This window comes from Eptatretus burgeri, chromosome 3 (genome assembly GCF_056783735.1).
Source record: "Eptatretus burgeri isolate ZD-2024b chromosome 3, Ebu_testis_v1, whole genome shotgun sequence".
Taxonomy (NCBI): Eukaryota; Metazoa; Chordata; class Myxini; order Myxiniformes; family Myxinidae; genus Eptatretus; species Eptatretus burgeri.
In genome coordinates this window covers 12,529,560-12,549,559 of record NC_140963.1, presented here as the reverse complement: position 1 = coordinate 12,549,559, position 20,000 = coordinate 12,529,560, and the positions used below count along the sequence as shown (strand labels likewise).

Below are 20,000 nucleotides of genomic sequence, written 5' to 3'. Positions count from 1 at the left end.
AGTCCGGCGTCAGACCCGACTGAACTGGGCCAATGTTCACTTGCGCTGGATCCTCGCACGATGGAGGAGAGTGCTGTTCACCGATGAGTCGCGGTTCCAGCTGTATCGGGCTGATGGCGGACTCCGCGTCTGGCGTCGGGCTGGGGAGCGCTACGCTGACGCCAATGTCCTTCGTCGGGTGTCACACGGTGGTGCCAGTGTTATGGTGTGGGCAGGCATATGCCATGGAGAGCGTACTCGGCTTCATTTCATTGAAGGCAACTTGAACGGGCAGCGGTACAGGGACGAGATACTCAGACCCATCGTCGTGCCGTTTGTGCGCCTTCACCATGTGACGTTTCAGCACGACAATGCTCGCCCCCATGTTGCCAGAATCTGCATGGACTTCCTCGGTGAGGAGGACATTGATGTCCTCGACTGGCCTCCATATTCTCCCGACATGTCGCCCTTCGAGCACCTTTGGGACGTTCTTGATCGACGCGTACGACAACGTTACGCAGTCCCAGAGAAAGTCCGCCAGCTCCGTGTGGCTCTCCAGGAGGAATGGGAAAACATCCCTCAGGCCACCATTGATAATCTGGTGATGTCCATGCGCCGGAGATGCACCGCTCTGCGCGATGCCAACGGTGGACACACCCGCTACTGACTGTGTGAACTCTGACAGTGACACCTCGGTTGTGTCGGCTGTTGTAGCGCAAAGACTGTCGCCAGAATTCTCAAGGAACTCTTTGAAATGTAATGCTCAATTGTCATGGATTCTATAACCAAATTGTTGTGAAGATTTAGTATTAATGAGTTCGAGGTAAAATAGTAACAATCGCTTGGTGCGTTTATATTTTTGTTCAGTGTATATATATATATATATATATATATATATAAATATATATATATATATATATATATATATATATATATATATATATATATATATATATATATATATATATATATATTAATATGAAGCCTGGTGTTGGCGCAGTGGTTCGGGCAGCGGTTTGGAATCCAAAAGGTCCTGAGTTCAAGCCCCGTTGGTCCACTGAATTAATACACCAGGGGGTTGACTCAGCCTGTCATCCTTCCGAGGTCGGCGAAATGAGTACCAGTATACTGGGCCGGTGTATACCCCGGTTAAAATAGGTATACCATATCCCTTTGTCGTAAGAGGTGACCAGGGTTGCGTCAGGAAGGGCATCCGGCGTAAAACATGTGCCAAATCACTATGCTGATCATATTATATGGATGATCCGCTGTGGCGACCCCTATCGGGAGCAGCCGAAAGAAGAAGAAGATATATATATATATATATATATTTTATTTGTGTGTGTGTGGATATGTATGATATGTGCATGTATATATACTGGTGCAGGCCCGTAGGTGCAGCTTCGTGCCTGCAGTATCAGGTCCCCAGCATCAATTGTGACGTCTTATCAAACGAAGAAGAAGAATTGTGACGCCTCCTCTGTCTTGCCCCCCCCCCTCTCTCCCCCCTCCCTCCCCTCCTCTCTCCCACTCCTCTCTCCCCCCTCCTCTCTCCCCTCCTCTGTTCCCCCTCCTCTGTCCCTCTCCTCTCTTGCCCCCCTCTCACCCCCCTCTCGCCCTTCTCTCTCCCCCCCTCCTCTCTCCCTCCCCTCTCTTGCCGGTGGTCATCTGATTATTAATAATTTGGGAAAAATGGCATGATAAGGTGATAAGGTGGAACGACACCTTCAGCTGCCATATATACACCTTTTCAACACTGAAAAAGCAATAAAATGGCCGTAACTTGGGAACTGCTCGTCCGATCGATATCAAACCTTGAAAAGGCACATCCGGGCATCCCCGGCAATATTGCTGGCAAGTTTCAATGAGATAGGACCGGCGGTCGTCAAGAAACGGCGGTCGCAGACAGACAAACAGACAGACACACACACAGAGATTGCTGGAATTATAGATAGACTAGTGCGGGCCGTAGGGGTGGGCCCGTCGGTGCGTGCCAGTATGTGCGTGCCAGTATGTGCGTGCCAGTATGTGCAGCTTCGTGCCTGCACTATCAGGTCCCCAGTATCAATTGTGACGTCATATCAAACGAAGAAGAATTGTGACGCCCCTCTCTCTCTCCCCCCTCTCACCCCTCCTCTCTCGCCCCCTCTCTCCCTCCCCTCTCTTGCTCCCCCTCTCTGCCTTCTCTTCTCTCCCCCCTCCTCTCTCGACCCTCTCTCTGTAAATGTATTCACAAATGTCTGCCAAGCACAACAATTAATTCCAACCTTGGGGAAAAAACAGCTTTCAAACCCTTGGGAAACGGCTGTTTCCCTTGGGAAAATTCAAACGTTGGGATTAATTAATAATTTCAATAATAATCAAACCTTGGGAGTAAATAATTAAATATATGTATAACGATCCAGTGTCGATTGTGATGTCATACCAAGCGAAGAAGAAAAATAATTGTGACTTCAATCGTGCAAAAAAATACAATAAATAAACAAACATTAATTGTGACGTCATTCGTGATGTCATCGCACCGTGTCCTGTCATTGGTTGACAGATAAATGGCCGTAACTTGGGAACGGCTTGTCCGATTGATATCAAAACTTGAAAAGGAACATCCGCGGGGCCTCGGCAATATTCCTGGCAAGTTTCAATCTGATCGGAACGGTGGTCGTCTGGTTATTAATAATTTGGGAAAAAAAATTGGCATGATAAGGTGAGAAGGTGGAACAACACCTTCAGCTGCCGTATATACACCTTTTCAACACTGAAAAAGCAATAAAATGGCCGTAACTTGGGAACCGCTCGTCCGATCGATATCAAACCTTGAAAAGCACATCCGCGGGTCCCCGGCAATATTCCTGGCAAGTTTCAATGAGATCGGACCGGCGGTCGTCAAGAAACGGCGGTCGCAGACAGACAAACAGACAGACACACACAGAGATTGCTGGAATATATATATATATATATATATATATATATATATATATATATATATATATATATATATATATATATGTACGATATGTGTGTGTATATGTACGATATGTGCATGTATATATATATGTATATGTATATGTATATGTATATGTATATGTATATGTATATATATATATATATATATATATATATATATATATATATATATATATATATATATACAATATTTGTGTAAATACATCCACACATATGAACCAATTGCTTTACCCTGCTTTTTGCTTCGCTTGCACAGGATAATAAGACTGTATATATCACACAAAGAAAATGAAACTCAAAAATCCTTTGAGATGTGGAGATATTTTCGCTTTGTTTTCGGGACCTGTGTTTGTTTGCATTAAAATGGAATATTGTTTTTATAAATCTGTGGACAAGACAGATTTTTGAAAATTTGTGGGTACTTCTTCATGCTCCTTGTGGGTCGTTCATCATCACAGATGGTTGTATGATTATTTATTGATATCAATCCTGCTTTTGCTTTCTTCTTGGTCTCCTTTGTCATTCACTAATTTAACTGGAGATATCTGGTTTGCTTTCCCTCTTCTGAAATGAATATGTAACTTCTGCTTGTTTTTTCTCATCGCTTTATTTGTTAGTTTTCTAATAAAAGTCTCTCTCTCTGTCTCTCTCTGTCTCTCTCTGTCTCTCTCTCCCTCCCTCTCTTCATCCCTTCAGTTCTATTTAAATCTTATATTTAGACATTGTTGTCCAGATTCTTTTGCACTCAAAAGTCTGTGCTCCTTCAGGATTGAAACCCATTACAGGCAATGAAAGTACTTACGGTAATACCCGCTTTTGACTTCATATCTTCATGGTATTTTGCTTTTACATGGCATTTTGTTTCAATACTGCCATTAAGCTCTTGTACTTCGATGTCCCCCATAAATTTGTTTTGCTGATATAGCCGAGGGTTTTGGCCCTGTGCTCTATTGATGTGGAAAATAACTGCCGTTATTCTTCACTCCAGTGAAACTTTGAGACTAATGGAGAGACCTTTTCTCATCAAGATAAATTTATGCATGAGTTTACATGGCCGATGTGATGCTTCGGGTAATGTGGTTTTGATTTATGCCTGTGTTATTCTTGGAATACATTTTAAAGGCTTATCATAACTTTGAAAAAGTACTTTACAACAAAAAGTGAAGGCAAATTGTCAATGCCTCCGTTGTTGCATTATTGCCACAGAAAGCTTTGTTGCAGTTCATATTATTCAACAACATGGTTTCGAAGCAAGAAAGGTACGATCCTCAGGTGTGAGTTGTGGTTTATAAATCTTTGGCCTGACACTCAAAGTTAGAACGAGAAAGCATCTCAAAATGCAAAGCCCATCCGCATCTGCTTTGTACTCAAATTGAACTTGTGTTATATTTGTCATAAGTTTGGAGAAATTTCAGGATGTAGAAAAGAGAATAAATGTTTTTGATTTCTGTTGACAACATCATCAAAATAAACTTTTTTGGTTAAAATCTGATACAAACATGCACTATAAGTAATAATAGACAAGAAAGAGCGAGCGAGTGAAGAGATACAGGGAGAGAGATCTTCAGAGAGGCAAAGGGGGGGGGGCAGCACGCTGTCCACAAAACTCCACATCTGGACTGTAAGAATCATCACTCCAAGCTGCAGAGCTAATCCTAATCCTATTCCCCATACCCCCCACCCCTCCCTGCCCCCCCCCCAATGGATTGATCACATGGTGACAACTTAGGTTCTGGATTATTCCTGAGTTATTTCCCTCTAATGTTCTATTCTATCTGCCCCTAATTGTGTATGTGATCATGACGTCCTGCCTCTGGCATATATCCATGCAGGCCTTCTTTCTAGTCGGATGTGTGAAATTGTGAACCTATTCAGTGAAATCAAGCAATGAAGTCTTTCTTTTTTCTCTTTTATATTCAACAAATGAAACTTAGATTCTGAGATTTGATGTGGGATCCTTGGTGTTGGAGTCCAACTAGTGTAATAAACTTTCTCTGCATTTCTCGAAAAAGTCCAAAACACTTTTTCATGTTTTTGCCTGCCGATAAACGATTAAACTGTTCACAGGGAGCGGCCTTCGTGTAATTGGCTTTTCTTCCCCATAGAAACCACATTCCTGGAACTAGAGTCTAGGGTGGGAAAAAACAAACAAACAAACCAACAAACAACCAAAAAAAAAACGCAGTCTCGTGCTTGAAAGTGCTCCGGTCGGGTTAATAAGGGCAATTTATCGTGACTATGATTTTGCACTTTCTTCCTTTTGACCATATTTTAAATTTTTTTTTTCCATATTCTCATAATAAAGATTTGTTGAAAATTTGATGACAAAATTTTTTTTTTGAAAAATCCTACTTTCTCAAAGTTAAGTTTCTGGTCGTTATTGTCACATTTTAATTGTTTATTTTCTCACCTACATGCTTACTGTGTGTTCCTAGTTCAGTTTTGTTTCAAAAATCGTTCTATTTTGTGAGTTTTCGTCGACCTTGTCTTATCGGGCTACTTGAGGCCTACCCATCCTTCCCCTCTCGGTGTTCGATCGTTTTATTTGTATTCTCTCCCTTTTACCATCAATTCCTATTTTCCCCACTTTTCCCAACGCCCACCATCGATCTCTCCCAACAACACCTCTATTTCTTGTCTTAAATCCCACGAGTACCAATTCTGCTTCTTCTTCCGCCTGCCGGAACACCATGTTTCTTCTACTTGAGCGGACCCACTCTCACCATTACCTTCCAAATTCCTTCCGACAACCTTCCATTCTCCAATATTATCTAATCTTCAACAATCCATCAAAAGATAAACAATTTTCCTTGTATCCTTCCGAACTATACACCTCCTGTAACCACGTGTCTCTCCACCCACTTCCTGATACTTTTCGTTGATCCGTCATCTTCACTCTGCGTTTACCTTTCCAAATTCACCATCTACCTCCACGATTTTACTTCAACCTTCCCTTTTCCGAAACTTACGCAATCAGAATTAAAAGTAATAATAATAATATTAATCACAAATAAATTCACTTTTCTCAATTCACCTCCTGGAACCACATGGTTCTCCCGTAACCACGTGATCTGTTTCCACCCTCTGCGTTTACCATTCCAAAGTCACCATTCACCTCACAATTTTTTTCTTCAACCTTTCCTTCACCTAATCTCATGCAATCTATATCAAAAAATAATAATATTAATAATAAAAACGGTCTCTCATAATGCTTCATCTTCCTCTTTCACACCCGTGGTTCTCATTACTGTATCATAATTCATGACTTTTTTTCTGTTTCAACAGACTGCTCTCAATTTGACCTTTCATTCTTCATACCTTGTCTAAAAAATCCAACTGTTTCAGCGTTTCTTCTCTCCATTCTCTTAATTCGCCTTGATTGCATCCATCAAGAAATGTCTTTAATCGCATCTGACCGAAAAATTCAAAAAAACTCAGTTTGCTATGAATGTTCGCTTTCCATCAACCATAATTTTTTTTCCAACTTAAGGACCAATTCACCCGTCTCACCCCTCCCTCTCAAAGCAAACGTCACACTTCCCCCTCCAAGCTTCCCTCTCACCTTTCTCAAAAACCCCCCCTCACCTTTCTCCCTCAACTCTCACCACTCACCCTTCTCCCACCATTCACCCCACTTACCCCTTTCAAAGCTGCCCCCTCTTCTCCACAAAGCTGCCTCCTTCCCCTGCCCTCTCTCCTCCATCTCATCACTCTACCTCCAAAAATCCTCAATTGCCTTCTGCCCCCTCTCTTATCACTCCCTACTGTACCTCAACCCAGCACCACAGAACCATTTTTCCTCATCCAGCCCCCTCCCCTAGCTCTTCTGAAATCCCCCACACTTTCAACAACTCTCCTTACTTCCCCCCTCCTCCCTTGTCCTACACTCCCCTTCTCCTCCCCTGCACCCAAAGCCTCCTCCCCTCCCTCTTCATCAACAGTGTGGACCTCAATTATCTGGGGTCTTCGCTCAAACCTCACAGATCTTTCCATACAGGTTGCTACTGACAAACTGGACATAACCTGCCTTACAGAAACTTTCCTCCCTCAAGACGTCTTGACTCCAAAGTATCTCTCCCTGGTTACTCCCTCCTCCGGTATGACAGACATGAGCATGATCCTTGTGGAGGAGTTGCTCTCTTCATCAAAGACTCTATTCCTCACCCTCCATGCACTGCCCTCACTCCCCCCACCCCCAGTAATATCTCTGGCTTCGGCTTCCCCTCCACTCACACCTCATGTTTATATGTGTGCTCCACTGTCCACCAAACAGTGACGACACCATTTACACCTCACTATCCGAAAACATGGACCAACTTCTATCCTCTTATCCCAACTCTCTCTTCCTCATATGTGGTGACTTCAATTGTCATCATGCCAGTAGGCTGCGTGTGGGTACCTCTCTCACCTGTCATGACACTTCAGCAAAAGACTTCTGCGACTCATTGGGACTGACTCAATCGGTCAACTTCCCGACCCGGATCTCAGCCAATGGTACTCCATCGCTTCTGGATCTGATTTTGACAAATTTCCCTGAAAATATCTGCTGTTCTTCCTCCACTCCAATCGGTTATTTCTGGCCACGTGCTTGTCAAAGTAAACATCTCTCTGGCGGTTATTAGAGAACCACCTCTGCGCCGTCGAGTCTGGCATTTCACTCAGGTTGACTGGCAGGGTCTCCAAGCAGCCATCAAACTTCTCGACTGGTCTCCCATCTCTACTTTCTCCAACATCACCTCGTCCTGGGAATTCTTTCAAAGAAACTTACTCTCTTTATCCCTTCTTATCTTCAGTTGTCCTACCCTTCCTCCTGCCCATGGTTCACTGAAGCTTGTGGCGAGGTAGTTGTCCTGAAACAACTTGACTTTGCCTCATGGAAAGCAAACCAAACTGAGGGAAATCTCAGTTCCTTCCATAAAGCTCGGAACAAGTGTGTCTTCCCCAAGGAAAGCCAGAAAACAACATCTTTCAAATGTCAAGTCTGAACTCTCAAACTTCTCTCCCTCCTCCAAATCCTGGTGGCATCGAATCAAATCTGTTTCTGGTCTATGCTCTGCTGATACCGCACGTGAAAAGGCTGAATGCCTAAACTCGGTGTTTTCATCGAAATCTTGTGTCCGAAACCCATTGCTTTCTGTACCCACCTTACCCAGTCGCACCCAACTGTCCCTGGACTCTGTGTCCTTTTCTCCTGACATGGTGGAGAGCTTGCTGTCAAACTCCGACTCAGATTCTGCAACCGGTCCAGACGGCATCAGCCCACGTGTCCTAGAAACCTGCTCTTCTGCTCTTGCTCACCCTCTCTCTGTTCTATTCGCCCTCTCATTTGCTCAAGGTCATCTGCCATCTGCTTGGAAATCAGCAAACATTACCGCCCCACATAAAAAGGTGCAAAAACAGATCCCTGCAACTGCAGACCAATCAGCCTTCTCCCAATCATCAGTAAGGTTATGGAATAAATCATCGCTTCTCACATTAAATCCTTCCTCTTCTCCAATGGCTCGATTTCCGATCATCAATTTGGTTTCAGACCAGGTCATTCTACCCTGGATATGCTGCTTCTGCTCTCCCAACAATGGATGGAGGTATTCAATTCCAGACATGAAATCAGACCCACATCCCAAGACATATCGCGTGCTTTTGACATGGTCTGGCACCCTGCCCTGCTCACCAAACTCTTTTCCCATGGTATCCAAGGCCATCTCCACTCATGGATCGCAGACTTCCTCTCCTGTTGCAGCCAATGTGTGGTCCTAAATGGAGTTCTCTCATCCCCTCTTCCTGTCAAGGCTGGAGTTCCTCAAGGCAGCGTTCTGGGCCCTGTTCTTTTTATGGTCTTTATCAATGATCTCTCCGACTCTCTGGAAAATCCTCTTTCTCTCTTTGCTGATGACTCCACCCTTTGTTGTACCATCCCTCAGACTGACAAGCCGCAGCTTCTTCACTCTCTGCAGATCTGGATCGAATCACAAACTGGTCCAACACCTGTAACACATGTCTTTCAATCCTGACAAATCTCACACCTCACTATGTCTCTCTGAAAGGACCGCTTTGAACCTCCCCCTCCCCCCCAATCTACTTTCTCAACAATTATTTGGAAGAAGTACTTTCATTAAAGCTTCTGGGTCGCACTATCTGCCGTGATCCTTCCTGGAAAAGCCACATTTCAAACCTCGCCTCCAAAGCCAGTCGCCGACTGGGAATCCTCCGTCATGCAAAGTCCTTCCTCGACCCTCCTGATCTCCTGACCACTTACAAAGCTTTCGTCCGCAGCCTGATGGAGTACTGCTCCCTCCTCTGGGCTAGTGCTCCTGTCTCTCACCTTTCTCGGCTTCACGCTGTGGAAACCAAGGCATTTAGGATCATTGTTATCTCCCACGTTGAGTCTGAGTCTTTGGGCCTCTTACTCTCTCACCACAGGCAGGTCATTGTTCTTTCTGTCTTCTTCCGTCTCTTCTCCGCTCTCGCCCCCCCCCTGCTTTGGCTGCGATTTGTCCCCACCATATTTCTGCAGGGTGCTCAAGATCTGCCAACAAACCCCTTTTGGTAAAACTACCAAAATCATGAATCAATGCTCACCTTCACTCTTTTATTCCTCTTTTCTTCCCGTCTTTGGAATAAACTCCCACTCTCTCTTCAATCCCATTGTTCCCTCCAGGTCTTCAAAACACAGATCTCCAAGCGTCCATTTTCCCCACTGTTTTGTTCTCCCCTCTCCCACCGCTCTTGTCTCATCCCCCCCCCCCCCACACACACACACACACACACCATTACAAAACCCTGTCTCCTGCTTAATGGGGGGATTGGGGTGGGAGTGGGCATGGGCTTTTAAAAGTAACAAATTTGGGGCCTTATTTTTTAATGTCGTACTTAAAAACGTGTTTCTCTCTGAACAGTTCACATTTTCATGATTATTGCTCGCCATAGACGAGTTAATCACACGAATGAGTGCATGCTTTAATGTTTTGGATGCTTTAATAACAAATCACATGAATCATTTTGGGAGTTTGGTGTTACAGAAAAGGACTTGATCATGTGGTATATTTGCAGTCATCAATAAACAAGGCACCGTATGCTATTTTCATGTCGTGGGCAATTGCAGGCTTCCTCTGTTTGGATGTTTCTTGATGCTTTAAGAACTTGCTTCCTTCCTCGTTATTTACTTCCATAACAGAACTTGCTTCCTCATTATTTACTTTCTTGACAACTTTTTATGAACTTTCAATTTTGCACTTTTATTATTTGATAATTATTATTTATTCAATAAATGTTGTTCTTCATTCATTATTTTTCTTTTTATTCTGTTTTCTTTTTAATTCGCTATCTTCTATTATTATCGTTTGTTTACCTCCATCGGTTTGTCATCGATAGACCATGATGTCAATAGTCATTTCAGTGTTTGTTTCCTCCATTTTCATGATTGACGCATTAACTTTCTGCAATATCATTCGTTTTCACCTTCCTCATCCGTCAACGCAGATTTCCTGAAGCAACCACTTGAGCTGTATGTGCAGAAGCTACCAGTGCCTGTGCTGGTAGTGCGGATGGAGGAACGCTCAGGTCTGATTCGTGCACGACTGCGTGGTGCGGCCGTGTCTCGAGGCCAGGTCATTACCTTCTTGGACGCGCACTGTGAATGCACAACTGGCTGGCTTGAGCCATTGCTGGCTCGCATTCATCAGGACAGGTATCCATGAGGGTTGTGTGAGAGGCATTGATTGGAGTTTACGATTTGTTATACCAAATTGTGAAGGACACGACGAAGTATTTATCATTTCAGAGAACGTTTCAATAATTTCAGAAATATTTGCAATGTTGGCTGTGATCACTTTTTTGCGAAAATAACATTTCATCATTTCGGCTGCATCACTCTGCAAGTGTAATAGTTTAATGTTCATTCACTGGAGCAGCATCTTGCAACAATGAGTCCAAAGTAACAAAGGTTTTTCAGTAAAATTATAGCTTAAACATAAATGTAGAAAAAGAAAAAGAAACAAAGGTAATTGTTTTGTTGAAAAGTTGTCATGACATGGTTTCTACGTATTGCGTATTGAACTTCCGGTTCCGGGTCAGAGGATGTTGGATGTTTGCTCGTGCCATGCTGGAGATTTCCAGCCCAGATCCGTCATGTCTCTCTGTTATCGTTTTGTTCCTTTGTTGTTGTGGTTGTTTGTTTTTCCTATATTGCATGTTTAACCATTCCTCGTTGTGGTGTATTGCCAAATGTGTGTGCCTTTAAGTGTCTGGCCTCAGCTAGTGGTCGTGTCAATTCTGTGTCGACTCTGATGCCGCGTGCCTTGTTCTGCTTTCTTCATCCGAAGCGGTCTCCTTTCACGCTCCTCAACTAAATCTTATTTCCTCCTCGACGCTTCAAAAAAGAAATAAAATTCACTCAAAAAAAAAAACATGAACTCATTCTACCTGTTATTTCCTGCCTTAGTTCATTCTCTATCCCTTCCTTTCTCAATACTGTACATCCCAATTTCATGAACGTTTCTCCAAATTGAATTAATTTGCTTCTTACTTTCAAAGCTTTTCACGTTTTCAATTGCTTCGTTTGCTGTTTCTCTCTGCTAGGATCACCCCATGTGTTCTTCCTTTTCATTATGATAATATTCCTCCTCTCTTTTGCTTATTCCTCTTCTTCACAAGCTTTCCGTCTCCAACCTGTGTAACTCACAGGACACTCAGTCCATTGACACCACCCCTATCACGCCACACTCCTGTCCCTGTGCCTTCAGCATGACTTTCCTGTGTGAATTCAACAATCCCTCATTTCATCCCTCCTGTGACGTCTGTCTCCATATATCTAAATTGAAGACCTCAGTAGAAGAAGTATGAAAGTCACATTCTTGGGCAAAGTGAGTTAAAACCAGGAACTCCATCTACAGTATGGTAACAATCCATGTCTGTAATGATTTTGCTTAAGTACTTTTTGTGACTTATGCACTTCTTCCACTCTGCTCTTCAATTGGAGATCACGAGAAGTCCAGTCATGAGATGGTTGCTTCCCAGCTTTCCCCCAAACCCCACTCTTTTTCAACTTCCCCCTGCCCCCACCCCCATTCCAAGCTCCCCTACCCCTTCTCCGCAATCCTGCACCCTACCAACAATGACTCCTCCCCTGTCCCAAAATGTGTGGAACTCGAACATCTGATGCCTCTGCTCTAACCTGAAAGATCTCTTGATTTAGGCCACTGCTGATGCACTTGAAATCATTTCCTTAGCAGAAACCTTTCTCCCACAGGACTTCCCTGACTCCTTAATGTCTCTCCCTGGCTATTGTTTCTTCTTGTTCAATGGGCCTGAACCCCTTCCTGGAAGTGGAATTGCACTTTCCATCAAGAACTCCATTTCTCACCATCTGTCTACTGCTCTTATACCTCCATCACTCGAGGAGTACCTTTGGCTACAACTTCCCCTCCACTCCCACATCTTGTTTGCCTGTGTTCCCCCATCCTCCTAAGAGTGATGACTCCATTTACATTTCCCTATCAGCCAACATGGACAAACTTTTCACCACCCATCCCAACTTTCTCTTCCCTATATGTGGTGATTTCAATTGGATGGGTGTTGGTACCTCTCTCACCAGCCATGGCACTGCGGCAAATAACTTCTGTGACTCAATGTACCCAACTAAATGTGTGAACTTTTTACCTTGGATTTATGCCAATGGCAAATCCTCCCTTCTGGACTTTGCTGTGACCAACTATCCTGCTAATGTCTCCTGTTCTTCCTCTGCTCCGATTGGTTAATTTGATCATATGCTTGAGATGAAACATGTTGTTGTTGTTCGTCTTTCGGCTGCTCCCGTTAGGGGTCGCCACAGCGGATCATCCGTTATGATCCGCATACTGATTTGGCACAGGTTTTATGCCGGATGCCCTTCCTGACGCAACCCTGGTCGCCTCTTACGACACAGGGATAAGGATTGGGTTTCGCCATGATTCTGGGATGCCCTACACCCTCTCATAGCGTGGTCCAGCGCATAGCTCCCGTCCTCAAGCGATCCTCCAACCCAAGCCTCCGAGTAGCCGGATTACAGGCGCACGCCACTACGCCCGGTGCTCGAGATGCAACATCCGCCTGCCTATTCTCAGAGAGCTTCATCAGTGCCCACGAGTCTGGCAGTTCACTCAGGCTGACTGGCACGGACTGCAAGCCACCATCTCACTTCAGAACAGGTCTCCTATGTCTGCATTCCCTGATAACAGCCTGGGAAGTTTTCCACAGAAAACTGCTCTCCCTTATACACAGATTCATGCTATGTCTTGTTCATTCTTCATACCCTTCCTCATGCCCACTTAGTACAATGGATCCTGCGTTGAGGAAGTTGCCTTGAAACGACTTGCATTCTCGACTTGGAAGGCAAATTGGGCAGAGCATATTTCCAAGATGTTCTCCAAAGCCAGCCACCTACTAGGTATCCTCCATCGTGCAAGGTCTTTCCTTGGCCAATCAGAACTTTTGACAACCTCCAAGGCCTTCATTCGCAGCATGATGGACTACCGCTCTTCCCTCTGGTCCGGTGCCTTTGAGTCACACCTTGCCCTTCTTGATGCCATTAAAGCAAGGCCCTCAGATTCATTGGGATCTCCTGCGATGAAGCTGAGTCTGGGCCTATCAATTTCGCATCGCAGACAGGTCAGTGGTCTCTGTCTTCTGCCACCTCCTTTCTATTCTTACATCCTATCCCCTTTCCATTTTCTGTCCCCTCTCCTTAATTTTCTTCATTTTTTTTTTCTCATTGCCCTCCCACCACCTCTCCTCTGTCTAAATATGCTGTTGTGCTTCCTAGTGAAAGGACTTCCAGTGGTAGACAGTTGCACATCCTCTCTTTGAGATGTTGACCAGCCCAAATTGCAGATGATCTTGCAGCTGCTGTGGTTTGCCTTTTGCAGCAGCTTCAAGATCCTGTGAACAGGAATGTTACATTATCGAAGAAGCTACATGATCTGGCAGAAACAAAAAAAAGGTGCTGAGATCATTGAGGCTTGTGGAGTTATAAAAACTGACTAAGTTGATTGTGTAAAATGCATTGATTATAAAATACATCTATCATACAATATTATCTTATAAAATATAAAATACATCAAAAACAAAAAGCACGGTGAGGCGGTGAAGCCTTGAAGCCTTCCATCGGTCTGTGAAGACTATTTGCCTAATAGTCACGTCCTGTTTGAACGTTGGTTGCAGACTGCATGTACGTCTATTAATTACGTACTGTTTGAACATCAGTTGCACCCTGACTTCACACACATAGTCTATTAATTACATACTATTGCAATGGATGTTTTGACACTTTCGACTGCTGAGACCCCTTCGACCGTTGAAGAACTTTGAAGACCCTTTAAGACCCCCAAGATCCTTAAGACCCCAAAGACCCAGATAATACAAAAGTCCCTGAAGACCCAAAAGGCCCTGAGTACCCAAAAGTCCACGAGGACACAAAAGACCCACCATTTAGAAAATGTCTATTAATCACGTACTCTTTGAACGTCAGTTGCACGCTGCCGACACATACGTCTATTAATTACATACTATTGGAATGGATGTTTTGACGCTTTACACTGCTGAGATCCCTTCAACCTTTCAAGACCCTTTAAGACCCTAAAACCCCCAAGACCCTTGAGACACATGAAGACCCTTAAGACCCTAAGTCCCTTAAGACACAGAAGACCCCTAAGACCTATAAGATCCAAAAATACCCCCCCCCAAGACCCTTCCTGCCCCCAAGACCCTTCCCGCCTCGAAGACACATGAAGCCCCCAATATCCTTAAGGCCCCCTTTTACCTTTAATACTCTTTTGACACTTTAAACACCTTCAGATCCTTTCACCTTTTGACCTTTTATACCCTTTAAACCTTTAGACCATCTGGAACCTTTTAAGCACACACCACGCAAACATCTGTAGTCTTCTTGCAAAATAGACTATACTTCTTTTCAACAAGTAATGCGCAAACTCGACCCACCCACGTAATGGGTACTCTGCTCGTACTTTAGAGACGTCCTCACATTCTAATTGTACATACGCTCGGTGAAAGCGCATACCTCCACCAGGCTGAGCAGTTTACATTTTGTGTCCCACTGATGAGCCGGATCTGTATCCGTACTATTCAGCCTTGTCACACCAAAATCTATACTTGTCACCTACCCAACTTATTGTCACCTACCCAACTCATCCACCAAGTTTTGTCATAATCGGTTTCTAACTTTTTGAAATATCATGCTACATATCGTTTTTTGGCCCCATCTCTCCACGGTTGTTGTTTCATATGCAGCCTGTGGCTGCTGGTTGCATCATTTTTCTGGAAGTACAACTGTGCTGCTGATGCAGTGCCCCTGTTCCCAGTAAGCTGTTACTCATTTTGCTAACCTCAAAAGGATGACAGTCTGATTCAACCCACCTGGTGTTATTTCAACGGTCCGACAGGTGCTCAAACTCAAGACCCTAAGATCTTACAAGCCGACCAACTTCACCGTTGAGTCAACACCAGGCTTCTCTCAATGGTGAAGAATCACTTAAAAAAAATCATGAAATCCTTGTGTCCGGAGAAGAAAATGAAACCAATTCGTCCTTGGTCACACACCCAACCTGTACACAAAGTTTTGTCCGAATCGATCTGAAACTTCTTGAGATATCCTCCTGACAGTCAAACAGACAGGCATGGGTGAAAACGTAACCTCCGCCCACTTTTGGTGGCAGAGGTAACTAATTGTTTGCATTTCCTTGTGACATTCAGATACCTGTTTGTTACACATTCTTCTGAAAGCCTGAGCTTCAACTCCTGGCCTGTTGCGAATAGTGCCTGGCATGACCTACATGTTTGCTTTGAGCAAAGCTTGTGCATCAAGTTCACTTTGTCGTTTGTCTTGCACTCAGGCGCTGACATTTACAGATCAGAGCTCTTTTGTTCTGCAAAAGCAAAGGCTGAAAATGTAATCATTTGTACCTGCTTTTTACAGGTGTGTTTATATTTGTGAAATGTCAGTGTGTTACTCAATTTGAATTGAATGCTTGGAGATGAAACACCATGCAGGTTCCTCTTGCACTATATTGCTGTATCGGCGATTACATTGAGCCAAATCAAATGTATTCTCTTCCGCAAAACAAGTTTGGTTTACACCGTTTAGCAATGCCGGGTGCAGAGGCCCAGATTAGAAAATGCTTCATAGTGTTACGCATAGGAAAGGAGGACCTCAGCACACGGCCTAAGTGCAGTCCAGTCGTCTTTATACCCAGTTGCAACATCAAAAGAACCCTGGCCGTCAGGCCTCGAGGACAAGGCTCCAGACCATACTCCCCCTTGGCCAAATACAACGCACAGGCACAAGTCTAAAAACTTCGGTCGTGAGATCTGCTCTGTGACGACCTGCTCCTCGAAGTGAATCGTGCAGATGCGTCCAAGTATTGATCTACTCTTTTGAACTCTTCCATTCCCCTTCGTTGGGGAAGGGGGATAGACCGGTCCAAGTTGATGGAAACAAACCAGAGCGGTAAAAACTGTTCTGTCACATGCTTCCATACCTGTGGGTTGATGTCCCATAAACCATAAGTATCAAACACATAGTTTATTTAACAACTGCATAACTATTAAGTTTGATTGAGCTTTGGTCGCTAAGACATTTGAATCAACACCAAGCATGTGCTTCATGAAGTACAGTTGTGGGGAAAATGGTGAGGGTTAGGATGGTGCCCAGCATTTGATTGAGACAACCTTCTCAGTCCATCACATGCATGGTCATCTTCAACCGGTTGTGCCGGAGCATCTTCAGGGGCAACACGAACATCGTCCACTTTTGACGTCGTCATGGGGTGGGGGAAGGGTTGGGTTGGTGGATCAGACATGCTAGAATTGGTATAGTCAACAACAACAAAGACTTCATGGACACTTATTGCTTAGCTGCAATTCTATCCTGTGATGTTTCAGCACCATTCCTCAGGTTGTCGAGTGGCCTTCCTTTCGCTGGATGCTTCCTCAGAATTCAGGACGTACATGTCATCCATGCAGAATTCAACATCACTATCTGACTCATCAGCAGTTAAGCCGTCACCGGCTGCCTCTTCAGGTTCAGCCACACCAGGGAGCATGCTGCTTGGTTCCACGTCTTCCACAAGGCTTTTTTTGCCATCAAGCAGCGACCTTCTATTGACTGTCTTTTGGGGTTGCTCCCCATTTATAGGTTCAACGACGTAAGTGTGATCACCAGTGTTAAGGCGCTTGACCACTTTGTGCAGTGCAGAATCCCAGATATCTTGGATCTTGTTTTGACCCCTTATCTTCCTCTCCCTGAGGAATACTCGTGTACCTATTGGTAGGTCGAAATTGTAGCCTTGTGGTCATGGAGCATCTTTCTTCATCAAACTTCTTTCTTTGTGTTCTTGGATGCCATCTCAAAGGCATGGTTGAGCCTTGTGTGGTGCTCGGCAATCCCATCGTACACTTGGATGCCACCTTCAGAATGCGTTTCAAGTCTTTGTGGGTATTCTACTGGTAGAGAACGTTTTCTCCCAAAGAAGAGGTAGTGGTGGGAATATCCTATGAAGGGATGAGGGGTAATGCTGTACACTTACACTACCTTTGGTAGGTACTCAAGCCACTTTTGTTTCCGCTGGGAGGCAGGTGCACATTCGATATTGAAGGGTGTGTTTACACCACTTGCACTGCTCATTACCCTTGAGGTGATGGGGAGAGGGGGGCAGGGGAGGGGATGGGGGTGCAGCTCTTGGTAATACCATAAATTGTTACGGTCTTGGGGCTCGAGCCTACTACGATGGGGAAATCTCCAGTTTCTCTCAAGCTCACCCGGACCTGAGGCCACCGGGAGCGAAAAGCTTCACCCCACGGTGTATTGCAACACAACTACGAATGCCAATCGAGTGACCACGAGTCCCAGTGTCCATCCGTCTAACAACCATTTAACTGAGGGTGCCATGGCCCCCCGATTGGGGAACGCACCCTCGGCAAATGTGCTACTTACCTACCTGGTGATCTTCAATGCAGCCGAGCTGCACCGCTAACACATGCCAGACCCTGCAAACTGAACCGTCAGGAATCTCAACCTTCCAAGCTATCTATGTGCAGACAGTGCTAGACCAATGGTGGAAAAGACAGACATTAGGACTCGTGGTCGCTTGATTGGCATTCACAGTTGTGTCGTAGTTGCATCGCAACCTACCGTGGGGAGAAGTTATTCGCTCCCAGTGGCCTCAGATCCGGGTGAGTTCAAGAGAAACCGGGGATTTCCCCCTCGTAGTCGGCTCGAGCCGCGAGACCGTAATAATACACCTTACAAAGCTCTTGAATGATCTTGCTCTCAAAATTGTGCCCTTGATCACGTGGGACACCAAAATGAATGAACCGATCACGTGGGACACCAAAATGAATGAACCAATCCCGAGAACACAGGTTATAATGCTAGATCGGAAAGGAGGCGGTGGAAGACAGAGAGACCACCGAGCTGTTTGTGATGGGAAAGTGATAGGCCCATCGACTCACCTTCAGCACAAGAGATTCCAATTACCTTGAAGGCCTTGATTTCCATGGCAATCAAGATGAACAAGGTGTGAAGCAGGAGAGCCAGCCCAGAGGGGAGAGCGGTACTCCATCAAGTTGTGGATGAAGGCTTTGTCAGTGGATAGGAGTTCAGGTGTGCCAAGAATGAAATTTGCATGACGGCGTCTGGCGTTGGAGGCCGACTTTGAAATGTGGTTTACCCAAGAAAGATAATGGCCCAGGAGTTTGAGTGACTGAACTTCCTCAAGAGGATTGTTGGGAAAGTAGATGGGAGGATTTGCCAAATGGTCCTCTCGAAGATAGTGAGAGTGTGAGATTTGTCAGGATTGAAAAACATGCTCCATGTGTTTGACCAGCTTGTGATTTTGTCAAGGTCGGAAGAGGTGGAACATGCTGCTGCCTGTCTATCTGAAGGATGAGATATATCACGGCAGAGGGTGGAGTCATCACCAAATAGATAAAGGGGTTTTTCAGAGTCAGAGAGATCATTGATGAAGATCAGGAATTGGACTGGGCCCAGAATGCTGCATTGGGGCACTCCAGCCTTGACTGAGATAGGAGATAACAGGATTCCGTTGAAAGCCACACATTGGCTATGAACGTGGAGGAAGTCAGTTAGCCATGTGTAAAGTTGGTCTTGGATGCCATTGGTGGAGAATTTGAAGAGCAAGTCGGGATGCCAGACTGTGTCGGAAGCATGGGATATGTCTAAATATATGACCCTGATCTCATGTCTGAAATTGAGGGCCTCCATCCATTGTTGAGTGAGTGGAAGCAGCATGTCCAAGGAAGAGTGACCTGGTCTGAATCCATATTTGTGATCTGGGATGAGGTTGTGAGAGAAAAGGAAGGATTTCAAATCAACTGTGATGATGGATTCCATGTCTTCCCTGATGATTGGAAGTAAGGTGTTTCTTCTTTATTCATATGCAGCACCAGGCTGCAAGGTAGCATCATTGGCTGAGGGCTTGGCTTTGCTGCTGGTGCAATGCCCTCTGCTGGTTCGGGCAGGAATTTGGAATTTGGCCATGGTGCTGGCGATAGATCGACAACTCTTCCTGAATAACACTACTGGATATTTGACCTCCACCAATGAATGCTGACAGACACGATGTCCGTTGAACATTCATCCAAGGTATGGCACATGCATTGATGAATCGCCCTGCCTGTGAAGATTTCAGTTTTTTGCTGTGTCAGGATTCAAACCCCAAGCTCGACAGCTTTGAGGCGCATGTGCGTTCCTTTAGTTTTGACCATCCTGTCAGCCCAAAAGTAAGCTAATAGGTCTGTAGTTAAGGGGATGTTTTTTTGCACCTTTTTATTGTAATGCAGTGATGTTTGCTTTCCATGGAGATGGAAGATGACCTTGGGCAAGCGATAGGGTGAAAAGGGCACACAGAGAGATGTGCAAGGATGTGCAAGAGCAGCCGAGCAGGTATTTTTTTTTTTAGGACACTTGAGTTGATGCCGTCCAGTGCAGTTACAGAATCTAGAGTCGACGGTTGACAGAAACTTCTCCACCTTTTCAGGTGCAAAAG

General features: G+C 44.7%; 1 protein-coding gene across 3 annotated transcripts in view; it reads left to right on the top strand.

Moving 5' to 3' along the window:
* LOC147029406 (polypeptide N-acetylgalactosaminyltransferase 1) overlaps nucleotides 1–20,000 on the top strand; it is a 472,683-nt gene that overhangs the window by 287,969 nt on the left and 164,714 nt on the right. For all 3 annotated transcript variants that reach the window (XM_085872448.1, XM_085872449.1, XM_085872450.1), the window contains one exon: nucleotides 10,423–10,630. In XM_085872448.1, coding sequence (XP_085728574.1) covers nucleotides 10,423–10,630 — 208 coding nt within the window. The remainder of the gene's footprint in view (nucleotides 1–10,422; nucleotides 10,631–20,000) is intronic.